The 25,820-nt window shown below is 46.4% G+C and overlaps 2 protein-coding genes across 3 annotated transcripts in view; both read left to right on the plus strand.

Moving 5' to 3' along the window:
* The window catches only part of GSPT1 (G1 to S phase transition 1), a 33,904-nt gene extending 29,392 nt beyond the window's left edge, over positions 1 to 4,512 (plus strand). For both annotated transcript variants that reach the window (XM_047087289.1, XM_047087288.1), the window contains exons 12-15: positions 845 to 1,018; positions 1,894 to 1,983; positions 2,163 to 2,331; positions 4,022 to 4,512. In XM_047087289.1, the coding sequence (XP_046943245.1) occupies positions 845 to 1,018; positions 1,894 to 1,983; positions 2,163 to 2,331; positions 4,022 to 4,074 (486 nt within the window). In that variant the 3' untranslated portion in view covers positions 4,075 to 4,512. The remainder of the gene's footprint in view (positions 1 to 844; positions 1,019 to 1,893; positions 1,984 to 2,162; positions 2,332 to 4,021) is intronic.
* Positions 4,513 to 13,300: 8,788 nt separating this feature from the next.
* Positions 13,301 to 22,266, plus strand: RSL1D1 (ribosomal L1 domain containing 1). The gene is made up of 9 exons (XM_047087713.1): positions 13,301 to 13,441; positions 14,161 to 14,300; positions 15,578 to 15,716; positions 16,368 to 16,516; positions 16,606 to 16,707; positions 18,093 to 18,186; positions 18,274 to 18,399; positions 20,799 to 21,095; positions 21,626 to 22,266. The coding sequence occupies exons 1-9, from the start codon at positions 13,343 to 13,345 to the stop codon at positions 21,950 to 21,952; spliced, it is 1,473 nt and encodes a 490-aa protein (XP_046943669.1). The 5' UTR covers positions 13,301 to 13,342; the 3' UTR covers positions 21,953 to 22,266.
* Positions 22,267 to 25,820: the final 3,554 nt, after the last annotated feature.

The raw sequence follows: 25,820 nt of genomic DNA on the forward strand, positions 1-25,820 counted from the left end.
CCGCCGCGGCGGGGAAGAGTGCATTCTGGATTCGCCGCCCCTTACCTGCCGTCACCAGGTTGTTTTGTTTTGGGGTGTGTGTTTTAAAAAGACGAATTCTCTCCAGGGGCAGAGACGGAGTAAAGTAAAGCAACGCTTGTGGGTATTGCTTTTCACACTTTTTCCCACCGGTATGCTCTTTTTTAAATAACTGGTAAGAGATGGCAGTTTTACCATTCGTGACGTTTGGTACATTCACAGCTGTCACCGCTGTCAAGTTCCAGAACGTTTTCAACGTCCCAGAAGGAAATCCTGTACCCATTAGTCGGTATTCTTTTTTTTAACGTATATAGTTTTAATGCTTATTGTCGAGATGGAGCGGGGGAGGGGCGGAGAGAGAGCGAGATGGAAGATCCAGACAGGCTCGGCGTCGAGACCGCAGCCCGATGCGGGGCTCCTCGAACTCCTGAATCGTGAGATCGTGACCTGAGCCGAAGTCAGACGCTTAACTGACTGAGCCTCCCAGGTGCCCCTAGTGACTGTTCTTTCAAAGCTTAATTGTTCAGAAAACTTTGGAGATGTACACTCTTCAGATATCTGGGGTTGAGAGGTAGTAGAAACGGTGTCCTTTGGAATCCTAGAATGTAATCATCGTAATAAAAATGACGTTCATCAAATTCAAATCCAGATGTTAGATTCAGTGTTAATAAACGTTCTGGCTCATCCACGATTTGCAGGAAAACGTGGCTTGAAGGGACCATTCGGATCACGTTACATTCTGCCGTGCAGCGTGTGTGTCCGAAAACCTCCAGTCTGGGGTTTATTTGCATGTGGTTTTTTTTGTTTTTTGTTTTTTGTTTTCAAGCACAACGTGGAAGTTCTTGGAATCCTTTCCGATGATGTAGAAACTGATTCTGTAGCCCCAGGTGAAAACCTCAAAATCCGACTGAAAGGAATTGAAGAGGAAGAGATTCTCCCAGGATTCATCCTTTGTGACCCTAATAATCTTTGTCATTCTGGACGCACATTTGATGCCCAGGTAGACTAGTCATTGTAATTGCCTTAGCGGTCTTCACCCTCCATGTGCAATTAGAATGTAAATGCTCTTTGCCTGATCTCTGGTGACCCTCCATTGTGTGTAGCAGGGGAATGAGATAGGGGAGGTCATACATACATATCACGGCCACCGCGATGTCTCACACACACCCGGTCTTCAAGAGGTGGTATTCTTCGGAAGTTCCTTTTTATTTTTGGTCACCTGTTGGTAAGGAGTATTACGACCTAACATTTTGCTCAGAGCGTCTTTCCCTTGAGGAGAGCACAGCCACCTTGGAAATGAGGCTGTGTCTGTTTCTTCAGAGTAAGTCCCCTTCCAGACACGAAGACACAGGGTGTCCGTGTTCTTAGCTACGTGACCTCCCCACAGGGATGACGGAGCACGACTGGCGTAGCTCACAGAATTTTCGAGTTCTGTCACGAGCTCCTATGACTAGGCAGGATAGGTTTTGATGCTGGGTACGAGGCTATTTACTTCTGCTGGGCCTTAGTCATTGAGAATTGGATAAAACTGTGAAGTTCACAGCTGGAACAAAACAAGTGAGAACCAGCTGCAGTGCCAGTGAGTTCCTTCACTCCTTGGGGAGGAGATGGCTTGGAGAGACAGGCTTCTTAGGGTAGTCTGCCTGCTGGGTTTCTAAAGTTGGGCTGTGGCCTAGAAGATGGGTAGGGGAAGCATCTCCGCGGTCACGCTTGGATATCAGGCCGCTTGACCCAGCACTTCTAACTCAAAAATAAGTTCAGTTGGTGTCCTGCCGAGATGGTGAGTTCCACGTTCCGGTGGTACGAAGTGGCTCTGCAGGACGGTCAGGTCTGTTTCACCCCAGGGACAAAGATGTGCATTGTTTTGTTTGACAGATAGTGATCATAGAGCACAAGTCCATCATCTGCCCAGGCTATAACGCGGTGCTGCACATTCACACCTGCATTGAGGAAGTCGAAATAACAGTGAGTCGAAATTCTTTGATCATTAAGAGCACCGGGGGCCTTGTTTGTGTATGGGTTCGGAGACCGTCTCATCTTGATCATGTCGGATCGGCACCAGTGAGGCACTTGTATCTGCACTCCTTGTCTTAAAGGTTCTTTCACTCGGCACTGTTGTGACCTCCTCCTTTTTTCTTGGACAGGCCTTAATTTGCTTGGTAGACAAAAAATCAGGAGAGAAAAGTAAGACCCGACCCCGTTTCGTGAAACAAGATCAAGTGTGCATTGCTCGCTTAAGGACGGCGGGAACCATCTGCCTTGAGACCTTCAAAGACTTCCCTCAGATGGGGCGCTTTACCTTAAGGGATGAGGGTAAGAGTACCGCACGCATCACGAGTTTGTAGAAAACTTGGATGCGTGTTTTGTGACAGATTCCTGTAACGTTTTATGAGCGGAGGGAATTGAACAGCAGACAGAATCGGCCGTGCGTTATAGCAGTATATGCTGTAGTTGTAAGAATCTTAATTTTGATCTCTTGCAAGGAGCGGGCTTTGAGAGTTAGTTTATTTACTAAGCGAGACCTTCTCTGAGGAAATCCTTTGTACCGTGAGTGATTAAAGCCCATCCTGGAGGGCTTAACCCTGGAAGGCACGTTTTTTGCCATACGAGCCTCTGCAGTAAAACGTCATTTCTGTGGTCAGAAGACATTTGAAAATCAAGTCTGATAAAACATTCACTACACGGATATTGGGGGGGGATAAAAGGGATACAGAAGCTGATGGTCTTTTAGCACCTAATTTTTACAGAGGTTTAGTAGCGTTTTTATGTGAGTGTGGCTGTCCTTCTGCCTACTTCTCAGTGAATCTGAACAACTGTGCTTTTCCTGTCTTGTGGCCGTGAAAGTCTTTGGTAGCATGAAAACACAGCGGCTCTTAGTAAATGGCTCCCTGTGGCTGATCAGTATTTCTGACTTAGGTAACTAAGTTTAAGACGGTGGGAAACCTTACATAAAACACTGTGGCTCAGCTGAGATACAGAATCGGCAGCTCAGTTAGTCCCGGTTCTGTTGGACAGAAAACGATGTGTCTCCTGCGTGTCAGCAGCTGTGCAGAGCACGGGGAACACAATGTGTCCAGTTCCTGAACCTTCCTTCAGAGAAATCTGTACGGAGACTGGCTCCGTTTTATTTTTTTTAAGTCTGTATCTAGTACTAGTGAAGCTGGTCACTGGGTTTGTCCTGTTCACGTAACAAAATGAGAACCTTAGTTGCCGGTTAGAACCTGATAAAAATCAGTCGGCCAGCAGAAAGTAACCTAGCAAAAGTGTTTAACCCCAGAGTTACTTGTTTTCCTAAGGAGGTGCTTGGCTTTTAAGTTCTTCACGTGACCTGATGGGATTCGTACCTCTTAAAATAGGACTGAGAACCCTTCTTAACAGCTTTATTGAGAGAATTTATATACGTTGAAATTGACTTGTTTTCAGTGTACAATTTCATGAATTTTTGTAGGTTTACAGGGTATACAGTCATGACCACATTCTGATTGTGGAATATTCACAACATCTTAAAAAAAACAAAAACAGCCCTTACACCTGTTTACGGTCGCTTGGTATTCCTCTTCCCGGCCAACCACAAATCTTTCCCTCTCTGCCTTTTTTGGACGTGCCATATAAATAGAACCATACGCTTTGTGGTCGTTAGTATCTAGTTTATTTTGCTTGGCACGTTTTTGAGGTTCGGCTCTGTTAGGACACGTATGTAATTCACTCCTTTTTATTGCCAAATAGTATGCCATGGTACAGGCGCTCCACGATTTACTTGTCCACGCACAGGTTTGTGATAACAGGAAATGTAGTTTCTTTTCGGCTCCCCCCACCCTCCAAAGATCCACTTACTGAGACGACCTGATGAGAAATCACACCTTTGGTGGTAAAGCCAGTCAGTAATTTGCATTGTGAAAAATAGTTTTATGTTTTACAATAATCAGCTTTAATACCTCACGTAGCTTTGCTGTTAACTACTGAAAAGGGTTTTTGTTTGTGTTTTTTTAAATTTCATTTCTAGGTAAAACCATTGCAATTGGAAAAGTTCTGAAACTGGTTCCAGAGAAAGACTAAGCATTTTCTTGATGACCCTGCACAGTACTGTGAGGAAAATTGACTGCAAAAGCCTACTTCACACCGCCTTCTCTCATTTTCTGCCCATTGACAAACTTCTCCCCATATTTTGCAAAGACGAAATTCACAGCAAAAGTCCACATAATGTCAGCTTTCTCATATTGAGAGCTCTGCTATGCCACTGTTGAATTTTCCCCCAGGTTTTTTTTCCCCTCCCCTCCCAAACTCTGCTTCCTTGGACAGATTTGGCAATAGCTTTGTAAGTGATGTGGACATAATTGCCTACAATAATGAAAACTTACCGGAATTTTTTTATTTTTCATCTTCCCCTTAGACCTACTTAGTCTTTTTCCCCCAGGCAGATCATTCTGAGTGTGCGAGTGTGTGTGCACATGTTACAGAGACAACTACCATGTTAATAAAATATTCAATTTGAAATCCTTTTCGGTATTTGAATTGCTTTTGAATAATATTTTTTATCTGGATGTAACATTGTTGCATTAGCTTTTTAACTTACCAAGTAACTGAGTACATTTTATTGCTTGGACTTTTCTAAACTCCTTCCCCTATCCACTACTTTAAATGAGGCATTTACAAACGATGTTCGTGTTTGTATTAAAGGAAAGAACTCGTTGGACCCCTCCTTTTGATGGCTGATGCATACATACAGTTAAACGCCTTTATGCGACGGTGACGCTGCTTTCGTAGGTCTGTCCCTTACGTTCCGCCAGTTTGTATTTTAACACGACTTCTTAAACACAGTAAGTTGTCTTAAAGAACAGCATACTGTCGTTTTTATAAGTAAAGCATAATGAAATTGTACCCCTACGGAAAATTCCATTCACTCGTTAAATTAGTGGAATTTGCAATAAAGACAGCATGTTGAGACCTGGCAAAAAATGCCTCCTTTAGTACTTATAAGAGCTGCATGCATCTAGTATGAAAACCCGTATCAGTCGCAAGTGCCACTTCTACAAACGACACCGTTTACTATCTGTGTCGGTGATTTTAAAGGCTGGATGATCCTTGCTGGCGAAAGCTGCATCTCGTCCAGCAACTATAAACGAACACCTGTTTAGAGCCACCGAATCTGCACCGACGGAAGTTAGCAGTGATCAGTGGAATCAAGCACAGTATCGACGTTTTTCTATTATTTGAAACGGACTGTTTTCTTAAATACAAAGCTGAAATTTGCTAACCTGTAATTTGGAAGAGCCACACTGGAGCATTGTGGGGGTTTTTAGATGGAAGGCTGACTTTCGACTGCAGCTGTCGTGACTTTGAAATTTTTAACGAGAGTAAGTGGGAAATGGAAGAGCCGCTTTCTGCGTTTCCTGGGAAGCCACCCCCCCCCCGCCCCCGCCCTTGATTTTCAGTGTTGCCGTTTGTCAAAGACCTGACCTCTTTTAGACTGTGGTTTATCTCGAAATAAGATACTTTGTAATTGTGTATTTAATGTAGTGTGCCCTGTAATCTTCCTCAGAAAAGAAAAGCCTAGTCAGACTGTATTTCCAGTCACAAAATATAAAACTTAATCTAATCCTGTTCTCTTAACTTTCGAATTACCATGCCTTTCATGAACGAGGCTGTACCTTAGGGACGGAGCAAAGCTCTTGCCCTAAAGCTCCCTAGAACCATACTCGTGGCTATTAAAGTGCATGAAATTTAGCTAAATTTTACTATGTCTGCAAATCTCTGGGCTTTTATTTTTCGGGGAAATAGGGGAGGTCTAATCCGTACTTAACGCCTCTTTTTTGTACTTCCAAGGTAATAGGAACAGAATAGCAGTTGCCTAGATTTTAATGAATCTTTAAACGCGTAAGAGTTGTTGAAATTACTTCCAAAACTAGATTTCCATTTTTAAACTGAACTCATTTTTGAAAACCAGTTCTGTTTGCTGTTACAACATTTACACTTCGAGAATATCAGGCACACGTTGCCAAGACTCTGCCGCAAGACGAACGGATGCCGGCTGTGAAGGGCCTACGTCTCAAAAAGAAAAGATCACGAACATAAGTAAAATGACGAAAGAAAGATCTCACCGGATTCGTTTTACATTTGTGCAAATAATCAGATGCTTTAAAAGAAACCTCGCTGTTTAATTTAACCACCACCTTACGTTCTGTGGGCTTTGAAGTTCTTCGGGAAGTGCGTGCGCGTCGAAGAGCGCTGATGGATTTTAAACTCCTGGAGACCCTGGCCGGTGACCTGGTTGGGGAAATGCAGCGTGTGAAGGGAGCTGGCCGTGGGCGATGCCGGGCCCTTCCAAAGCAGTTCGGGTTCCTGTGCTGCCGTTCTGTTCTCTGCAAGCGCACGTGTGCTGCTGTGGCTGACGGTGCAAACACAGGGTAGCTGACCGCAGATGAGGGTGATACCGAAACAGTTTGTTCTCTGGCTTTGGCGTAGATACGTTAGAATCACAACTTTCTTTGCATCTCTTTGCATTCATGTTCTGGATACAACTTTCATGCTTGATTATTCATAGTTTTTTAAATTAATGAATTTAAGACAAGAAAGCTATCCTTGAAATGAACATCTTAAGTAACTGCCATTTTCCACCCTTGACTGCGGGAGAGGGGTAAATCTAGCATCTGTTTCTTGTCTTTAATTTGCCAAAAAGGACTTGTCCAGCGAAAGTCCACGTAAAACCAAACCCACAGAGTCGGACCGAGCAGCTGTCGCCATGAAACGAGGTGACAGAGAGTAAAGTGTTCTTGAATAATGAAGCCCGTGCGTATTTCTTCGTTTGGAACTGAAAGTCTTGAAATCTGTGATACCCGGATGTCAGACCTTTGTAAGTTGTGAAAGTACAGGCGGTTCGCCGTATCGAGTGGTAATTCACACTGGTCACGAGAACGGCTTTTCCGGGATGCGATGGACTTTGAAGGGGCCGATGCGCTTGGACCGTGACGGAAGTGCTGCGGGATATTTGGGGTCATACTTTCCATCAGATGTGGTTTTGCGACCCAAGAACAAGGTGAGCCTGCGGTCAAACGCTGCTTCCGTGATGAACTCTTGACAAAACCCCGCTAGACTCCCTGGCATCTTCGGGAACACTAGTCCCCGGCTGTCACCGCTCCGCGGTCTGTGAGGACGGTCCCACGGGGCAGCGTTTCAGCTGCCCTCCTTGCTGTCAGCCTTCCTCACGGCCCCGCCACTGCGTCCCTGGTGGCTTCGCTGCCTTGGGGAGGGACTTCAGGTAGTCGAGGGGCAGATCGTTCTTAGGACCGCTCTGACCATCCGGCGACTTTGAAACCTTTAAAACCCTTTGTGAACATTCTGGTTTGCTGCACTAGAGCGGACTGTTGAACGATCTGATGTTCTGGACAGGGTTGGCCTACCTTCTCAGAGAAACTGTGCTAGTAATCCTCTCACAGACGTGCGTGAGGCAGACGGCAGTCAGAAGGATTTAGGGGACGATATTCTGTCTCCAAATGCCATGGCTTCTATTTCCTCCACCTCCTTTCTCAGTGACCCTAGCACGATGCCGTCTAATACGTCCACGCTTTGCTTCTTCAGAGATCGCCGTGGCAGCCGCTTGGTAAATAAATAAATGTAATTTCACATGCACAACTCAGACGACTTCTTGGTAGGTTTCAATTTAGCCGTCAGTTGGTTAGATTAGATTTCCTAGTGAGTGGAATCGGAACTGTTTTTATTTGCCTCGCGACAGTTCAGTGGATTCCATTTGAACCAATTTACTGCCAGAATTCAGATCGGGTAGGTTTGGTTCAACCTGTGATGGTTTGGGCTCTAGGGTACTGTTGACTTTTGGTATCCTGGAACATACTGAGACTTCCCTTCAGTTAATACGCTATTTCACATACCTCTAATCCGATGCTTCCTTGAAACGGTAATATGCTAGCCGAGCCAATTACTAAGGAATGTTCTCAGCGCCTGGAGGTGGGGGAGTGGACAGGAGAACCTGGTACATTCTCCAGCGTCAGGGAAAAGCGGATAGGCACCACGTCCGATGAGGCGGAATTTTGCAAGCAGCCGTCGGAATGGGAACTGTCTTTTCTACCTTGCCACACACGCCACTGTGCCCTTTAAAACCTACCACTGGAAACCTCAGGTCTGTGGCCAGCCAAGGTGGAAGGACGTTTCGTGCTTCCCGAGGCTCCGCACGTCCCCCCGAGTCCCTGCTGCCTCCTTCCCGCTGCCCGGGGCTCCCGCGCTCCTCAGGGGACCATCCACATGCTTGAGGTGCACCTGCGCTCTGAGCCCAAGGTCTGCGTTTTAGGGACCCCCCCGGGCTCTCAGAAATGGACTCCCCTGAGTTGACAAGTATCTTCTGTTCTAAAGGAAATGGGGATCTCTCTCAGGCCAGGATTTAGCGACTAGGTTTTACTAGACAGCATAGGACAATACCTAGCTCTCATTTTAAAAAAAAAAGCCAGAGAATTCAAGGGAACGGAGTAGGTCTGCTGGGGTTTTTAACCTGATTCCAAAGCGTGGCAGAATGCTCTCTAGGTAGGAACGGTGGGAATCCAAGGTAGAGAAATCTTTTTCTTATGATTTGTAGCTACCTACTGTGCCTGACTTGATGCCTGTGTGAGGATTAAGCCCCTAGTCGCTCTTGCAATTATTCAAATGACTGAAGTTAAAAAAAAAAAAAATTGCTTTTGTAATAACAATAAAGATTGTCATCTTCCCTTTTGAAGGATTTGTCTGTGTGTTTCCAGTTACCTATCCTGTCATACCCTGTGTGTTTCTGTCCCTTCTTCACATCCTTTCTTCCTGCCTCAGGGCCTGGAACTATCTAGCAGCGGACGTGGACGGGTCCCCTCAGCTCTTTGACCGAGGAACTTGCACATGTGTGGTCTGCTCGCACATGGTAAGCAAAGGCCTCCGTATGGCCCACGTGACTGAGTCTTAATAACAGCCATGTAGGAAGTCCGAGGTGCCTAATCATAGATATCACAGTACATGGTTTTTACATGAACAGAGTTGGGGAGCCATCAGGGATTCCGTCACAAGTACGAACCTCTATGTTCAGGATGTTTAGTAACAATCAAGAAAGGAAGGGCCCAGAGAAAAGAAATTAATGGTAGAGAGGCAGTAAACACAGTGGTTCGGGGGATGGCAACAGTATGTTCCTGCATATTCCTTTGTCTCTGTGAGACAATGAGTTCTTGCTTAAACAATCTTAGGTGACAGGTTTTGGGAATCGGTCTGCAGTACAGGTGTTTGGCACGAATGAGTCTTAAAGGCTTGCTATTAAAGCTTGCTCTTAAAGCAGGGGTTCATATTAGGAAAGTTCTAAGTGGCTTGTGAGTAACCACAGGGGTCAACACGTTTCTACTCTTTAGGGACAGGATCACCATCCCCGCACGGCAAACCCTGTGGCCTAAATGTGTCTGGGCATCCAACCACTCATGGGCACTGGACTGCGGCGTGTAAAGGCTGACCGGAGAGAATTCTAGATCTCCTGGCCCATGGAAGTGGTTTCAGAGACACCGTTCTATCGATGCATCTTAGAGCAGAAAAAGAGCATCAATACCTTGGACTCGGTAGCTTTGTAATGAAGAAGTAGAGAGATCTAGGATAAATGATGGCCAGGTTACAATAAAAGACGTTTAAAGTTTTCCGAATTTAAAAAGACCTGAAAAAAACCCACAAAACGGCAGTTTCTTTGACCGTGGGAAAAACCAGGTTCTGGAAGATACTTTGTCTTTAACCTCTTTAGTGACAAGCTCATCTATTTTAAGTCTCTGACCATTTATGGCCATTGTGACCATACATGACGAATTTGAAAAGTCCTGTACTGCAGTGGCACGTGTTTTCGTTTCCTTATATTCATCCTGTAAATCCAGTCTAGAAAGTGAAATTTTTGTTACCACGAATATGTATTTCCTTTAAATTCTTTCCGAAGGCTCTTTGTGCCCAAATTCCTTGCATGAAATATTTTCCTGTTTTCTGCTAGAAATAGTCAAAACAAGGAAACAAAAACCTCGGAACTGACAAGTGTGCTGTTACTCAATTACTAATTTTTTATAAGACCGTATATATTTTTTTAAAGTAGGCTCCACACCCAACTGGGGGTTGGTCTCATGAACCAGAGATTAAGAGTCGCATGCTCTCCTGACTGGGCCAGCCAGGCGCCCCATCAAGTACTATTTTTTATGATATGATCCTTCTGTTAAGGGTGCCTGGGTCGCTCAGTCAGTTGAGCATCTGACTCGATTTCAGCTCAGGTCATGATCCCAGGGTCGTGGGATTAAGCTCCATGTTGGGCTCTGTGCTGAGCATGTATACTGCTGGGGATTCTGTCTCCCCTCCTCTGCCCCCTTCCCCCTCTCTTGCCCTAAGATAAAAAAAAAATGAGGCAAAAACTTTTCCCCCTCTCACTGTGCACTGGGTCCCATTTAATGTTCGTTGCACATTTTCTTAACCCATCTTACCTTTGATCTCTTAAACATTTCACTTCAGTGCCCAAATAAAGAAGCAGTAAAAGTAGTTCAAACTTAATGATTTGAGTTTTAATTTTAAAGCATTTTTACGAAAAAAGTTTCATTCTCTGGTTTAAGAGTGAGGCTACTGATTAAGTCTACTGGTAAAAGTTTAGCTAGAGAGGGAATGGGAAAAATTACATATTCAACCTATTTTGCATTCTTTATTGTGTGATTATATTTAGAGTGAGATTTACTATGGTGATTTAACCCCTTTTAATTGAAGTAGTCAAGTCTTTCTTTAGGTTTATTTTTGAGGCAGAGAGAGACTGTTGTATGAGCAGGGGAGGGGAGAGAGGGAGACACAGAATCTGAAGCAGGCTCCAGGCTGTAGGCTGTCAGCACAGAGCCCAACATAGGGCTCAAACCCACAAACTGCAAGATCATGACCTGAGCTGAAGTCAGATGCTTAACCGACTGAGCCACCTAGGTGCCCCAAAGTATTCAAGTATTTTGTGTTGGCTTGTAGATTTCACAAATTACTTAGAATAAAAGCAATCTCTCCATTACCAAGCTTTGTTATTTCCCCGGGAAATACACTAAATTTTCAGAAAAAGAAATTTTTGAAAGAATTAGACTTTTAGGAGTTAATTACTATTTGTAAAGAAGGTCCAGCAGACAGAACTTGTGTACGAGAGGAATTTTTTATTAAGGTAAAATGTATATCCAGTGGAATACATATAACTTTACAATGAGTTTGTCCAGTCTATACAATTATGTAGACACCCACATCAACACAGAGAACATTTCCATCACTGAAGTTCCTTTCAGCCCCCTTCAAGTTCATTTCTCCTGCCAAGGGGGATCACTGTTCTGCCGTGTTAGTTTTGCCTGGTTTTGAACTCCACATAAATGGAAATCACGAGGCCCTCAACTGTCTTCTTTGAAGCAACATCATGTTTTAGAGATGAATCATGTTGTATCAGTAGTTTATTCCCTATTGCCGACCAACATTTTATATTATGAATATCCCAGAATTTTTTATCCTTCCTTGAAAGGAGGTTTAATTTTGTTTCCCAATTAAGATTCTGTCATGTTGGTTGCAAATACAGCCTTCTCTGAATTATCATTAGAAATGCAAATAAGTAAATAAACCAGACAGAGAAGTTTCATCTTTTCTGTTTATCTGATTTTATTAAAGCTATTATTAAACAGACCATTTAGTATTTCTAAAAGGTGGTGAAATAACATGAGCTCCCTTCTGATCTGTCAATCTTTTAAAATGTTTATTTTAGAGAGAGAGAGAGAGAGACCGAGCATAAGTGGGGGAGGGGCAGAGAAACAGGGAGGCACAAAATCTGAAGCAGGCTCTAGGCTCTGAGCTGTCAGTACAGAACCCGACTTCGGGCTGGAACTCACCACCATGAGATCATGACCTGGGCCAAAGTCGGATGCTTAACGGACTGAGCCACCCAGGTGCCCCTGTGAATCATTTTTCAAATCACAATCCAGCAATTGAACAATCTTGTATGTATAGTTTTCTCCAAGGTACAGACAAGCCATCAGCCTTGGAAATGCATTAGTTCCCTAACCTACCATTCTAGCCCCATCTCCCATCCCTCCCCTCTGCATGGCCCTTCTCCAGCCTCTTAATACCACCTGCAAACATCACTCTGCTCCTGTACCTGAATTCATGCCTTTCCTTTGGTCTAGAAATCTGGCTCGCAAACTTGAATTCAAGTGACACATGTGACATCCCTAACGCTCCTCTCAGAATACCAGAAAACGCTGATACACGAGGCCTAACGTAACAACTCATAATACTGTGCTAAAACGAATTCCATCTTACACAACATTCTAGAATAGACAAATACGAGTGGGTATCAAAGATTTAAGAACATTTCTTCTACAAGCTGATGACGGACAAAGTCACTATCAGGGACCAGCAGCAGAACATGCCTTCTTCCAGCTTTGCAATATGGAAGGAGGGTTTTTTGGGAAGCAAGAGACATGGAAAGCCCCCTACTCCCGTTCTTTCATCTCTCAAAAATGCCCAAAGCTGGTTGCAAAAAGACTAGAACCATCTCGCACGTTCACCAAAACCTCCTAAATAAACTGTCTATTCACATGATGGAAGGCCACTGGGCAGTTTTTAAAAATGAGGCAGGGCATGAGGTAGCGGCACAGACAACCTCCAAGAAATAAGCATTCGGAGGGAAAGGCAACGTGCAGAACAAAGAATGGGTCTACGAGGCTACGATTTGTCTAAAAAAAAAAAAAAAAAGATTAAGTTTAAACCCATCATCCATAAAGAAGAAAAAGAAAGAGTCGTTTCTAGACGTGCCTAGGAACATCCCCGCAAGGCTCCAGGGGAACAGGGAACAGCGGCCACCACTGGGGCTGCGGACAGGCGGGGGACTCTACCTTCTGCGGCCGCGGGTGGTCCAGCCTGCACGCTTCCGCGTACCTGAGCTGACCTCCCGCCTTTCTGGGAGCCGAGGCCCAGGAGAGACCGGCGCTGGCTCACGGCTCGCGCCCCCACCGCGTCGGCCTCCCAAGGGGCGGCGGCGGTGGGGCAGGTGGGCGGCGGGCCAGGCCTCCTCCTCCAGTTCCAGGCGCTCGCTCGAGTCGCTCGGTACAGAATGAGAGCCAGGTGTCACCGAGGCCGCTCCCGCGCCTGACGACGGAGACTCGGACAGCCGGCGCAGCCGCCAAACCTCGCCGGTGCCACATCCCCGGGCCTGACCCCGCGCTCCCGGACGTGACATCAGGGCCCGGTCCCGCCCCCCCAACTTCCGGCTGCGGGCCTGGGCTCGCGCGTGCGCACAGGGAGCCCTGCCGGTACCGCGCGAGCGTCTGCACGAGGTGGGAACGAAATGGAGGGTTCGGCTTCCACCCCACCCTCCTCCTCAACCGCGGCCTCAGCCACCGCTCCAGAGACCCCTGCCTCCCTGGATCAGCTGGACCAAGGGCAGGTGAGTGGTCCCGTGGGGAGGGGGGCTGGGAGGCGGGGTGGCCACGGCCGTGCGAGACGCGGGGGGCCGGGCCGGGCCCCTGGCCCTCGCCGACGTCCCCGGAGCTTTGGGAAGAGGGTCGCCGTGTCGCGTCGCGCTCAGCCTGCCCGCTCCTCCTGCGTTCGGGGAGGCGCTCGTCGCCCCCAGCCCTGCGGCCTGGCCCTCCAGGTGGATGCAGGTACAGCCTGGGGTTCCGGCGTGAGATCCACCCGGCTCTGTTCCCCTACCCTTTGACTTTGGCAGATCGGGTAATTTTGCAAGCCTCCGTGACCTTGGGTTTAAAGAAAGTGTCTCTGCTGGTCTCGGTCAGGTCCCTGGCATATAGTAATGGCCCCAGTATATGCTAGTTGCGTGTTGCCCTTTTCCTGGCATTGCCGCCTTCGCCACCCAGTTCCCGGGAAGCATGCTCCCACCTGGCGCGATAGTCGCCTTAACGTGGAAGAAAGGCTCTTTTCTGTAGACGGGTGCTGACTGGATCCTTAGGTGGTTTCTGATGAGTCTGACATTCCTCTGATCCCAAATTGCAGGATCCTGATAGAGATGGTTATGGAGGTTGCCCATTAAAATAGAATTTGAGGAGGAAAAAAAAAAAAAAAGGAAAAATAGACGCGAGGAGGGGGCAAATGCTAAATCATAAATCAGATTGAGAATGAATTTGTTCGTGTATCTCCACGTTGCAGATAAGAAAGGCAGTGGAAGCTCTGTTGGCACATTCCAAGTCCAGGAAAAACGCGAATGGATTGCTTCTGAATGAGAATGAAAATTTCTTTTTAATGGTGGTGTTATGGAAGATTCCAAGTAAAGAACTGAGGGTCAGATTGTAAGTTCTGATTTTCTGCCTTTGCCTGTGTTACTGGCTTGGTCGTTCTGTGTGTCTGTAACCATCGCCCTTTTGTTTCTAGTGCACATTTTGCAAATTCAAAATAAAAATATGAGTTGAAATGTGTAATTGTGCCTTAAAAAAAAAGAAGAATTCACACATGCTTAAATTTTCTAAAAATGTCACCAGTTTTCTGGGGATTGATGCACAGTTCTGTTGAATCTGAAACCTGGGTTTAGAATAAATTAGTACGGCTTTTGTATTTGTATACATTCTGTTATCTTTCCATGTCATGTTAGTTTCAAGCTAGACTCGTGAGGTCCCCGACTCGCTCCTACATGCAGAGATGGTTACAGACGGCAGTGAGCTCCTTCTGGAAAACAAATCTATGGTGATCACACATTCTTCTTGCTCTAGGACTTTTAGGTCAGAGATCCCTTCTCTGCAGAGTTGCCAGACTTAGCAAATAAAAATAGAAGTAATTTTTTCGTATAAGTAGGTCCCATGTAATATTTGGGACATAATTATACTAAAAAAAAAAAAAATATATGTATATAACACGTCCTGTGTTCTCTCTGGCACCCCTGCCTCTGTGGGGTCCTTTTGTCTCCTGTCAAAAAAAAACATAAGTTTTCTGGTCCTTGTTGGTTTGTTCAGCCTTTTTTTTTTTTTTTTTTTTTTTTTAAGTTTATTTCAGGGGAAGGGCAGAGAGGGAGAGAGAATCCTAAGCAGGCTCCCGTGCTGAGGTCGACAAGGGGCTCAATCTCATGAATCATGAGATCAGGACCTGAGCTGAGATCAAAAGTCAGTTGCTCAACCGACTGAGCCACCCAGGCGCCCCTTCTGTTCAGCTCTTAAGGGTTATGTTGTTTATGGAATCCAGGGTTTTCTGCAGGGTAAAGTTCTGAAGCAGAACTATCCTCATGAAACCAGGTTGTTCACATTTTAGAACACATGCATTTGTAGCATCGTATAAAATAATGATAACTGCGTGTGCGCTGTCTTGGGGATCTTTGATTATATGTTAAGTCTGGTTATATCTCAAATATTAATTGATATTTTGGATGCTGGGTATTTGTGATGATTTACTTGAATCTTAAATCTGTCCAGACTGCTGAAAACTAGATGTATTTTTAAATGTTCTTGGTAGAGTATTTGCTTAGCATGAATGAAGTTTGTTGAAGTGACTGAATTTATTGTGTATTCTGTGGAGTAGAAACGTATATTTTGTCCGTTATAATGCTTTATCCCTCACTTCCTTCTCATGTATTTTGCAGGTCCTTGCCTCACGGTATTCGATCAGATTTAACAGATATTTGTTTACTTACCAAGGATGAACCCAATTTAACTCCTGAAAAGACAGAACGGTTTTACAAGAAGCTTTTGAACAAACATGGAATTAAAACCATTTCTCAGGTCAGGAGTGGTTAATATTTTCAGGGCAATGAAAAGATCTGATTCACTCTTTTGACTGAAGTGCTAAATCATATATTCCTGCACTACCTTATAATCTAGTATTTCTTTCCTAGGGATTTTAGTTTTTTGGTTTTTTTTAGTTTTCAAGGATTTTGTTCTTCAGCAATCTCTGTACCCAATGTGGGGCTTGAACTTATAACCCCAAGATCAGGAGTTGCCCGCTTCACTGACTGAGCTGGTCAGGTGCCCCTGGGAATTGAAGTTTTAATTTGATTTTTTTCTTTTCGGTTCTCACTGGCTTTGGTAGGACGGCTTCATCTTCTCTGTGATGGATGAGCTGTTGAGGTTTCTTGACCCCAGAGTTCACAGGTACAGCAGTACCTTTATTATCTTGAAGACTTCACAAAAGACTTCTCCGTTAGGTCACTGTCGTGGCTTGTAGTCACCGGTGTCCTTTCTTGATGTGGGTCCCAGCCCATCTGTGCCTCCATCGGTGAGCCCAGCTCCCGGCACGTCGCGGGTTCTCGCCGCAGGTTGACTGAACTGTGTGGCTCTATGACGATTTAAGATCCAGACCCAAGTTACCGCTTGAGTGTTTCTCCTTCTTGGTCAAGTCCTTAACTTTTGGGGTTTTTCCTCTTATGTTTCTAGATCATCCCTCTGCGAACTTTAAAGACGGAATACAAACCCTATGAAGCCAAGCTTCGCCTGCTGGGCAGCTTTGACTTCTTCCTCACTGATGCGAGAATCCGGCGGCTCCTGCCGTCGCACCTGGGGCGACACTTCTATCACAGAAAGAAGTAGGTTGCTTCGCAGTGGCTGCGTCTGAGCCCCGTGGACGTCATCCGTGCGCGTGCACTGTGCTCCAAGCGCCTGCGTGTCGTTACAGGGTTCCCGTTCCTGTAAACCTTCTGGCCAAGAATTTATCCAAGGAGATCAACACCTGTATAGGCGGGACTGTCTTGAACATCTCAAAAAGTGGTTCTTGCAGGTAGGGAAAAGGTGTTCGTGTGTGCCTGTTTAGTCTCCTGTTCATTCGGCAATAATTTTGTAAGCTGTTTCTTACGAGATGGTGTGAATGAAAACCAGATCCTTCTGTTAAAACTAAAGTCCATCCCTACCAAGCATGTCATTCTCTGGAAGCAGCTGCCCCTTAGAGCTTTCCACAGTGATGTAAATGGTCTGTATCAGTGTTCTCTATATAGGACTGAGGGTATACAGAATATGTATAGACAGAGAATCACAAGCAGGCCTCGCACTGACAGCACAGAGCCCAACACTGAGCTCATACTCCTGAACCGTGAGCTCATGAACTGAAATCCAGAGTCAGAGGCTTAACTGACTGAGCCACCCAGGCGCACGCCCTCCCCGTTTTAAAAATGTTTATTTATTTTTATTTTTAGAAGTATTTAGTTTTTGAGAGAGAGTGAGCGAGCGCCCATGCACACAAGCCGGGAAGGGTCAGACAGAGGGGGAGAGAGAATCCCAAGCAGCCTCTGCACTGTCAGTGCAGAGCCTGACAAGGAGCTCGAACTCACGAACTGTGAGATCATGACCTGAGCCCAAGCCAAAAGTCAGACGCTTAACCGACTGAGCCACCCAGGTGACCTTAAATAAACATTTCTTTTTTTTTTTTTTTTTTTTAATTTTTTTTTTCAACGTTTTTTATTTATTTTTGGGACAGAGAGAGACAGAGCATGAACGGGGGAGGGGCAGAGAGAGAGGGAGACACAGCATCGGAAACAGGCTCCAGGCTCCGAGCCATCAGCCCAGAGCCTGACGCGGGGCTCGAACTCACAGAGCGCGAGATCGTGACCTGGCTGAAGTCGGACGCTTAACCGACTGCGCCACCCAGGCGCCCCAAATAAACATTTCTTTATTCATTTTGAGAGAGAGCATGCCCATGTGCGTACAAGCATGGGGCGGGGCAGAGAGAGAGCAAGAGAGAGAATCTAAAATCTGTTGAAACCCTAAAGATTATAATGTTTCTACTTTACATTTCTTTTTAGGATTGTGTATTTAGATTTCTCATATACCTGCCTGTGCTGCATTTTGAAAAACAAAAATTTTTTTTCATATATTTTTCTAACGTTCATTTATTATTGAGAGAGTGAGAGAGAGAGCACACAAGCAGGGAGGGACAGAGAGAGGGAGAGAGAGAGACAGGGAGGAATCCGAAGCAGGCTCCAGGCGCTGAGCTGTCGGCACAGAGCCCGACACGGGGCCCGAACTCAAGGACTGTGAGATCATGACCTGAGTCCAAGTCGGACACTTAGCCGACTGAGCCACCCAGGCTCCCCGAGAAACAAATCATTATTATTGCTTAAACAACTTATTCTTAAAAACCTTCCTGTCTGCTGCCGTGTTACGTTTCAGTACCATCCGCGTTGGTCACACGGGAATGGAGGTCCAGCACATCATCGATAACATCATCGCGGTCGCGAAGAGGCTGTCCCAGAAGCTGCCAGAGGTGCGGTCTTAACAGGTGCAGCGGTCGGTGGTTCGCGCGGGAGAAACGGGACGTGGACCGACAGTGTCGTTCTTGTCTCTGTTGCAGAAGTGGGAGAGCGTGAAGCTCCTGTATGTGAAAACCGAGAGGTCCGCTTCACTTCCCATCTTTTCGTCATTTGTCAGCTGTCAGGGCGAAGCCAAAGGAGTGCGCACTCCCAGTCAGAAGAAGAAGGTGAGTCGAACTTGAAACACCAGGTGGGCTTCCTCGCAGGCGTGAGCGTGGCCCAAGGAGAGCGGGTTCCGTTCGTGCCTGACCTTCTGCGGTTTCCAGGGCTCGTGCTTTTAGGTGCCTTGTTCCCGCTTTCCTCCGAGATCACTTCATGGTGGTGTGAATGAAGTATATTGAGGTATGATGTAAATATCTTGTGCTCGTTGATCATTTTTGGTTTCCCTTGAGTGGGGTGAGTCAGCTCGGTAGGGGCCTGTGTAGCGGCAGGAGGGGCTGAAAGAAAACCAAAATCGAGCGTGTTAAGAACTTTCCTGTGGACAGCTTTGATGATTGCGTGAGGCTAACAGATAGCCGTCAGTTTGGGTCTGTAGGCTTTTAGTGCTATCGGTAGAACGAGAGAAAATTATTTTGCTATTTTTGCTCTGTTTTGGACCAGTCTCCTAGTTTGGTGACACTTTTTTTTTTTTTTTATGTTTATTTATGTTAGAGACCGCGTGAGCGGTGGAGGGCAGAGAGAGAGGGAGACACGGAATCTGAAGCAGGCTCTGGGCTCTGAGCTGTCAGCACAGAGCCCGACACGGGGCTCGAACTCACAAACCACGAGATCATGACCTGAGCCGAAGTCAGATGCTTAACCGACTAAGCCACCCAGGCGCCCCCCACCTTTTTTTTTTTTTTAGCCATGTTAATCATGTTCATTGGGTTTTTAATTTTGGTATTTTAATTACACCCCCCCACCCCCACCCCCACCCCCACCCCCTGCTTCTGGAAGTTGTATGTTTGTTCTTTTTCACACTGGCTTTACTTCTTTTAATTTCCTGTTACCTGTCAGTCCTCCTGTTCACCTTAATTGTTGGAACACTTTAAGCACAGTTGCTGTCTGGTCATTCGAGTAGTGGAGATCCTGGTATCCCAGCCTGTTCTCTGTGCCCTTTGGTTCCTTGTGGACTTGGTCATCTTTGACCATGTCGCGGTCGTCGCATTGGAAAATTATTTGTAGAACTAATTTGAGGTGTAGGGTGAAGATCTTTCTCTAGAAGATTTCCATTTAAGTCTCTGGACCTTGGCCTGGGACTCCCTGAAGGCAGATCAAAGGCTTGAGATTCCCTGAGTGATTCGGAGCAAACCATGCCGAGAATCTGCACTCCTCCACCTCCGTTCATCTTCGCCCTGAGAGCATGACTCAGTGGGGTCCCAGCTTATTGGGGGGGGGGTTCCTCCTAGGACCCCTACCTGGTGTGGACACTGGAGTTTGATTTCTTTCCACCCACCCCACCCCCTGTTAAAACAAAAATTATTGATTAGCCAGTACTCACAGCAAAATTTGCTTCTGGACTCACTTACCCATGGGGTCCTTATTTTAGATGTCTCACAGGTAGTTGGTTCATTGATGCCTTTAAGAAAAAAAAATTTTAAGTATTTCATCCCACTTTTACTTGTTTTCATTGGGAGAATGACCCAAAATAAAAGACTGCCATTATCAGAAGCAGGACACGTGAATTTTTTTTGCCATCTGTCAGCACATTGATTTGAGGAGTTTGCAAAAATGTTGGAATTGTTGGCTAACATGGAATTTACACACTATTATGGGGGTCATTTAACAGTGGTCTGTGGTAAGGTCAGTGGACCCCTAGTTCTATAAACTTCTTAATCTAACTGCTACCCCAGTCTGAAGTAGGGAAAAATTATCAGTTTTTTTTCTTAAAACTGTTTTGAGATGTAATTCACATCAGAATACTCTACAATTTAGGATAATTATTTTTTTTTTCCTTTTAGGTTTTTTGTTTTTTTTTTATTTGAGAGAGAGAAAGAGTGTGTGTGTGTGTGTGTGTGCGTGCGTGTGTGCGCGTGTGCGCACGTGCGCGCGCTCACAGGCCAGGGAGGGACAGAGAGAGGGGAAGAGAGAGAGAGAGAGAGCAGGAGAGAGAGGGAGGGAGGGAGGGATGGAGAGGGAGAACGAACCTTAAGCACATTCCACGCAAAGCACAGAGCCCAATGCAGGGCTTGATCCCACAACCCTAGGATCACAACCTGAGCTGAATTCAAGAGTTGGACACTCAAACTGACTGAGCCACCCAGGCATCCCTAGGATAATTCTTAACTCACCTATAAATCAGATCACTTTGCAGAAGCTCTGACTGCACACCTCATTGCTTCCAAGTCCCATATGTAGTTCTGTGAGTCAGAGCCAAGTGCAATTGAGGTTCCAGTGCTGGTGTTGTGGTTTGTTTGCTTAGAGTTGCCACAGATCAAGGCACTTTCCAGAAGCTTATGAATAATGAGCATTGCAAGTTCTAAGTCTATGCCATTTATTGACCAACAAGTGTGTTCCCTACTAAAGTTAGGCTTGGAGTTTGGTGTGGCTTTTTTGTTACTGGGTTTTTTGTTTGGTGTTTTGGTAGGAATTAAAGAAAAAAGAAAAACAAAAAGAGTATCGTGAAAAGCAAAAGGAGAAGAAAAGAAGCAAAAGGCTTACGAAGCAGGCCAGAAAGGCCTCGTCGGCCCCGAAGAAAGAGGAGGCAGGCCCTGGAACTGGCGGTGCTCCGGTGAAAGACCCCGCACCCCCGAAGGAGGCCCGAGCGTGTGGGAAGAAAGAGAGCAGTCGAGTAAAAGCCCAGAATAAAGTGCAGGACGAATCCGAAGAGGAGCTCCCTCAACTGGTACCAATAGAGAGGACTCCAGCGAAAGGAAACAGAGAGGTATTTCTATTGGTGCTAGTGGCCGATGGCTTCAGTGCCCCCGTGTGTCAGGCAGGCCCCGCTGAGCCATGCGTGTAAGAGGCATTGCAAGGACGGGGGCATTGTTTGTCCCTAGTGTATTTCCAGCAGAATCTGTCGTAGCAAAGATCCCAAGGTCATAGATGAAACTTACCAGGTAGACCCAGAAGCCTGGGAGGGGCTTCCTTTGCCCTGTATTGGAGTGATGTGCAGTGAACACATTCGTCTGTGTATCTCGGATTCAGGGGAGGGGTGGTCATGTTAATAATTCTGGGACACATCGCCTGTGGTTTTCAAAAGCAGGCCGGGGCAGACATTTGGGCAGTGGTTCAGTTTCTGACAGTGAGTCCCGGATCACCACATGATTAATCTTTGGAAACGTACCAGGGCAAGGGCAAGCTTGGGTGCTGGGTCCTGCCTGTAAAACCTTTCAGACCTGGTGAAGACGGTCACTCTCAGAGTTCCATTGTCAGGGGCCGTTTTTCCCTGCACTTAACTCTTATTTTTCTTAGATGCAAAAACAAGCCGCAGGAAAGAAGTCTCCGAAAAAGAGTCCCAATCCCAGCGCACCTCGAGGGAAGAAGAGAAAGGCCCTTCCCAGTTTCGAGACCCCGAAGGCTGCGGAGCCCAAGACCCCAGGTAGCAGCCCGGGCAAGAAGCCAAGAATCAAAGAAGAGGCGGGAAAAGAACAAAACTCTTCACTGGGCAAAAAAGACCCAAGACAGGTGACCAAAAAGCCAGGGGCCAAGTTCTTCACTACTCCTAGTAAGTCTGCGAAAAAAGCCCCCCACGCCCCCAAACAGTGGCCCAAAAAGTCCAGAGTGCCCCAGTCGACCTAAAAATCAGAGACTCAAGCAGAAGGAATCCTCCAGACTCCCTAAAGAGCTTTTTAAAAAATGCCTGGATCCCGCCCCTGCCCGGCGCAGTCTCCTCCAGGAGTGAGGCCCAGACTTAAATACTTGTTAAAACCTCCGCAAGCAATTCTGACGGATGTTTGTGGGCGTGGGAAGGAGTAGTGGTGAAGGAGACCCGTTTTTTAAGTTGCTTTTCCATGTATTTGCTAATGTAACAGAGGGAAAATACAGTGCTTCTGTGTGGTTGCTTGTTATTAAAGTGTAACACTGGCTTCTGAGTAAACTCTTGGTGCCCCCTATCTTGTTGGTTTTCCTTGAATCCCTGCGATGTGACCCCTGTCCCCGTCTGCCGTCACCGTGGGTTTTGCCTAGGCTCCGTTACCCTAGTTTGTGCGAACCTTCCCAGCCCTTGTCCGCCGGCAGGGAGGGGCTCGCCGCCTGGCGCTCAGCTGTGCAACTTACAAGAAGCCCTCGGCGGGTTTCGGAATCAAATAGTCGACGTTGGTGGTAGTCGGCCGGGCCGGGGCCGCCGAGGGGGCGTGCACTTGATGAGACCGGTTAACAGGGAGCCGTTTTCAGAGACGCGGAGTTGAATCCCGCCTGCTAGAGACCAGAAATCCTTCTAGCTTTGCCATCTTCCTCCAGACCCTTCCTCGGCCTGTGTGGATTCGCTCGCGTGTGCCGACTCTAGGCCAGGAAGCCGGAGGGGGTGGACTGTGGATTTGGGGTGACTCAAACGTGTTCTGAGGCAGTCAGTGATTTTTCAGGTGCTTGGCCTTTCCCTCGATTTGAATCAGGGTCCCCACCCCTGGTGGTAAGCGACGGGTTCCCTGTCCTACCGGAAAGGCCGAAGTGAGGCACGCTTTCAGGGATCACGTGGCTCGGGAAGCAGTCAACTTGCAGACCGTTTTCCATCAAGTTAGAGGAGTGAGAGCTTTTGCTTTTCAGACGTCAACTTACAATCCTCAGATCCTCTCAAATAACACAACTTTGTAATGTCGCTGTCCTTGTAGCTTTCAAGTACACATTTCACATAGAGGATTAGCACAATCGCTTTGAATTTTCCACAGAAACGTCCCACGGCAACAGGCCAGCCTTGTTTCACATCTTGAGACGTGAAGGTGAAGTCCTCTTTGGCGTGGGTCGTCGCGTACACAGTGCTGCTCCTCTCTACGTGACCTGATGGGGGGAGGGGACAGCATTCGGTCTTTTACCTACCCTCCACCCAACCAATAAGGATTCTGCAACACAAGTGATCTCTTTGGTCTGTGGCTTCCTCCTGATGGAAATGGGGCAGCTGCTTACCTTCCTGTCCTTTGTACATCAGGGGTCACTCAAGTTATGTTGAAAACAGCAGATTTATTTTAAACTTCTTAAGCAGGAGGCTCATTTTCTGACAACTGGAAACCACAGCTCGGGAATGGGTGAAAATTCTGAATTGCAACAACAAGGCACAAATCCAGCTGCTAGGTCTCTAAGGCTCAGGCGCGTCCCCAGCTGGCCGGTAGGGCTGCGACCTGGGGCCGAGAGGAGCGGGAAACCGCTGCTACGGTGAGTCACGCTCTTGGGGTTAAGAGGCTGGGTGTGTGGCTGACACTATACTGGGAGTCAGTGCTGGGTTTCTGGACCCATCCGCCATGCCGTGGAGATTCAAGGGACAAAACCGGGTCTGGTGGGAGAAATGTCATGCAACCTTTCTGAAGAAATACTTGAATTTTGGTTCTTTTTCTTTCTTTCTTTTTTTTTTTTTTTTTTAAGGAACCATAATAACCATCAAAAAAACTTTTGAAGTTTATTTATTTTGAGAGGCAGAATCCCAGGCAGGTTCCGTGCTGTCAGCGCAGAGCCCGACGTGGGGCTCGAACTCACAAACCGGTGAGATCGTGTCCTGACCTGAGCCGAAATCAAGAGTCAGATGCTCAACTGACTGAGCCACCCCCCCTGCAAAAATATTTTTAAATGTTTTGTATTTAAGACAGCCTCACTGTTTAGTGAAGATCACATCGTATTTCATAGTCTCCTTGAGAAATAATAAAAGTGAGGGACCAAAGGAATCGGTTGAGTCCTGCTATCTTATTACCGACCCCAGACCCTTGCCCTGGCCCCTTCCAGTTCACGGGCGTTGAAGGGTTTAACCAGCCAAGAAATATTTGGCCGTTTTACTAGATGTTTGAAGGTTCTGTACCACCCACATTTCTTTCTCCTCAAATTGCTACGGTTTTCCCTGTGTTCACATGTACAGCACCAAGATTCTCAGCAGGACTTTACACACCATCAGAAGCCCTCATCAAGCCTTGGGTCTTGAAGGAATTCATGCGTGTGATGAAGGACCACAGATATAATTTGGGTTATAGCGATGACTTCAGGATGATGGTCTCGGAGAGAAACTGGCAAAGTGGGTGCTTATGTTTAACCACAGACTCGACGTCTTAGTCCAATGCTGTCTTAAAAGGATCAACATCCGGGGGCGCCTGAGTGGCCCAGTTGGTTAAGCTTGGTTGTGCCTCAGGTCGTGACCTCACGGTTTCACGGGTTCGAGTCCTCCGTCGGGCTCTGCGGTGACAGTGGGGCGTCAGCTTGGATTTCTTCCTCTGTCTCTCTCTCTCCCTCTCTCTCTGCCCCTCCCCTGCTTGAGCTGTCTCTGTGTCTCTCTAAAAATAAATACATAAGCTTAAAAAAAGGGGGATTAGCATCTGTTTGACTCAGTTGGGGGCATATTCTATACTTGAAATACCCAGGAAGTATTCAGGCCATATGTATTCTTTTGAGTCCCCTAAAAACCTGGCTCTTAAGCCTTTCAGAAGAAACTAGCTGATGATGTGAATTTGATACCCAACTTTTCTGTACAGATTTTCCCATAAAATCGTTTCCTCAGGGTCCTCAGCCTCACGGTGGCACAGAGTCAGAACTAGCCATTCAGCTGCCGGGTTACATCAGTGTTCATTTCCTTCGTTTGGCCACTCATCTACCTGCCGTTTAACCACCAAGTTCCTACAACCTGCAGGGTGTGGGGCTGGGCTTGAGAAACTAATGCATACAGCACAGCTTTGAACTTCAAGAGAGCCCCGGTCTAGTTTGTGACGGCCCCAGAATTTTGGAATAGGGGCTGTGTTCGGCCCCGAGGAGGAGGGGGTCCAGAGGCTCGGGAACTTGCCCTCTGCTGATAACTGAGTGTTAAGCTTAGAATGTGTGTGTTTGGAGGGAAATGCTAATGGAAACCACGGGAGGGAGCTAGAAGAACTACACATACAGACCCGTGGCATAGAATAGAGAGTCCAGAAAATAACCCCTTACTTGTATGCTGATTGACAAGTCTATCAAGACAATGGGAAAAAGGGTCTTCAACTAATGGCATTAGGACATCTGGATATCTAGATGTAAAAGAAAGATCCTTATGTAACACCGGACACGAAAAAATAATTCAAATGGGACCCTGGAAGAGAACACAGGTGTAAATCTTCATGACCTTGGTTAAGGCACTAGTTTCTGGAGCTATGACACCTTAACACAAGTGAAAAAAAAAAAAAGAAAAACGAGTTCATCCATATTGAAAACTTCGTGTAGGGGCACCTGGGTGGCTCAGTCGTTTAGACGTCTGATTTTGGTTTGAGTCATGATCTTACGGTCCGTGAGTTCGAGCCCCACGTCGGGCTGTGTGCTGACAGCTCAGAGCCTGGAGCCTGCTTCAGATTCAGTGTCTCCCTCTCTCTCTGCCCCTTCCCTGCTCACACTCTTTCTCTCTCTCAAAAATAAACATTAAAAAAAAATTTAAAAACAAACTTTGTGCTTCGCAAAAAAGTGAAAAGACAACCTACTGAATGGGGGGATATTCAAAAATCTCTTACCTGATGGG

The sequence above is a fragment of the Lynx rufus genome, unplaced genomic scaffold, assembly GCF_022079265.1.
Source record: "Lynx rufus isolate CCGP_SWC_20201006 ecotype Redwood Valley unplaced genomic scaffold, mLynRuf1.p SCAF_23, whole genome shotgun sequence".
NCBI classification, from domain to species: Eukaryota; Metazoa; Chordata; class Mammalia; order Carnivora; family Felidae; genus Lynx; species Lynx rufus.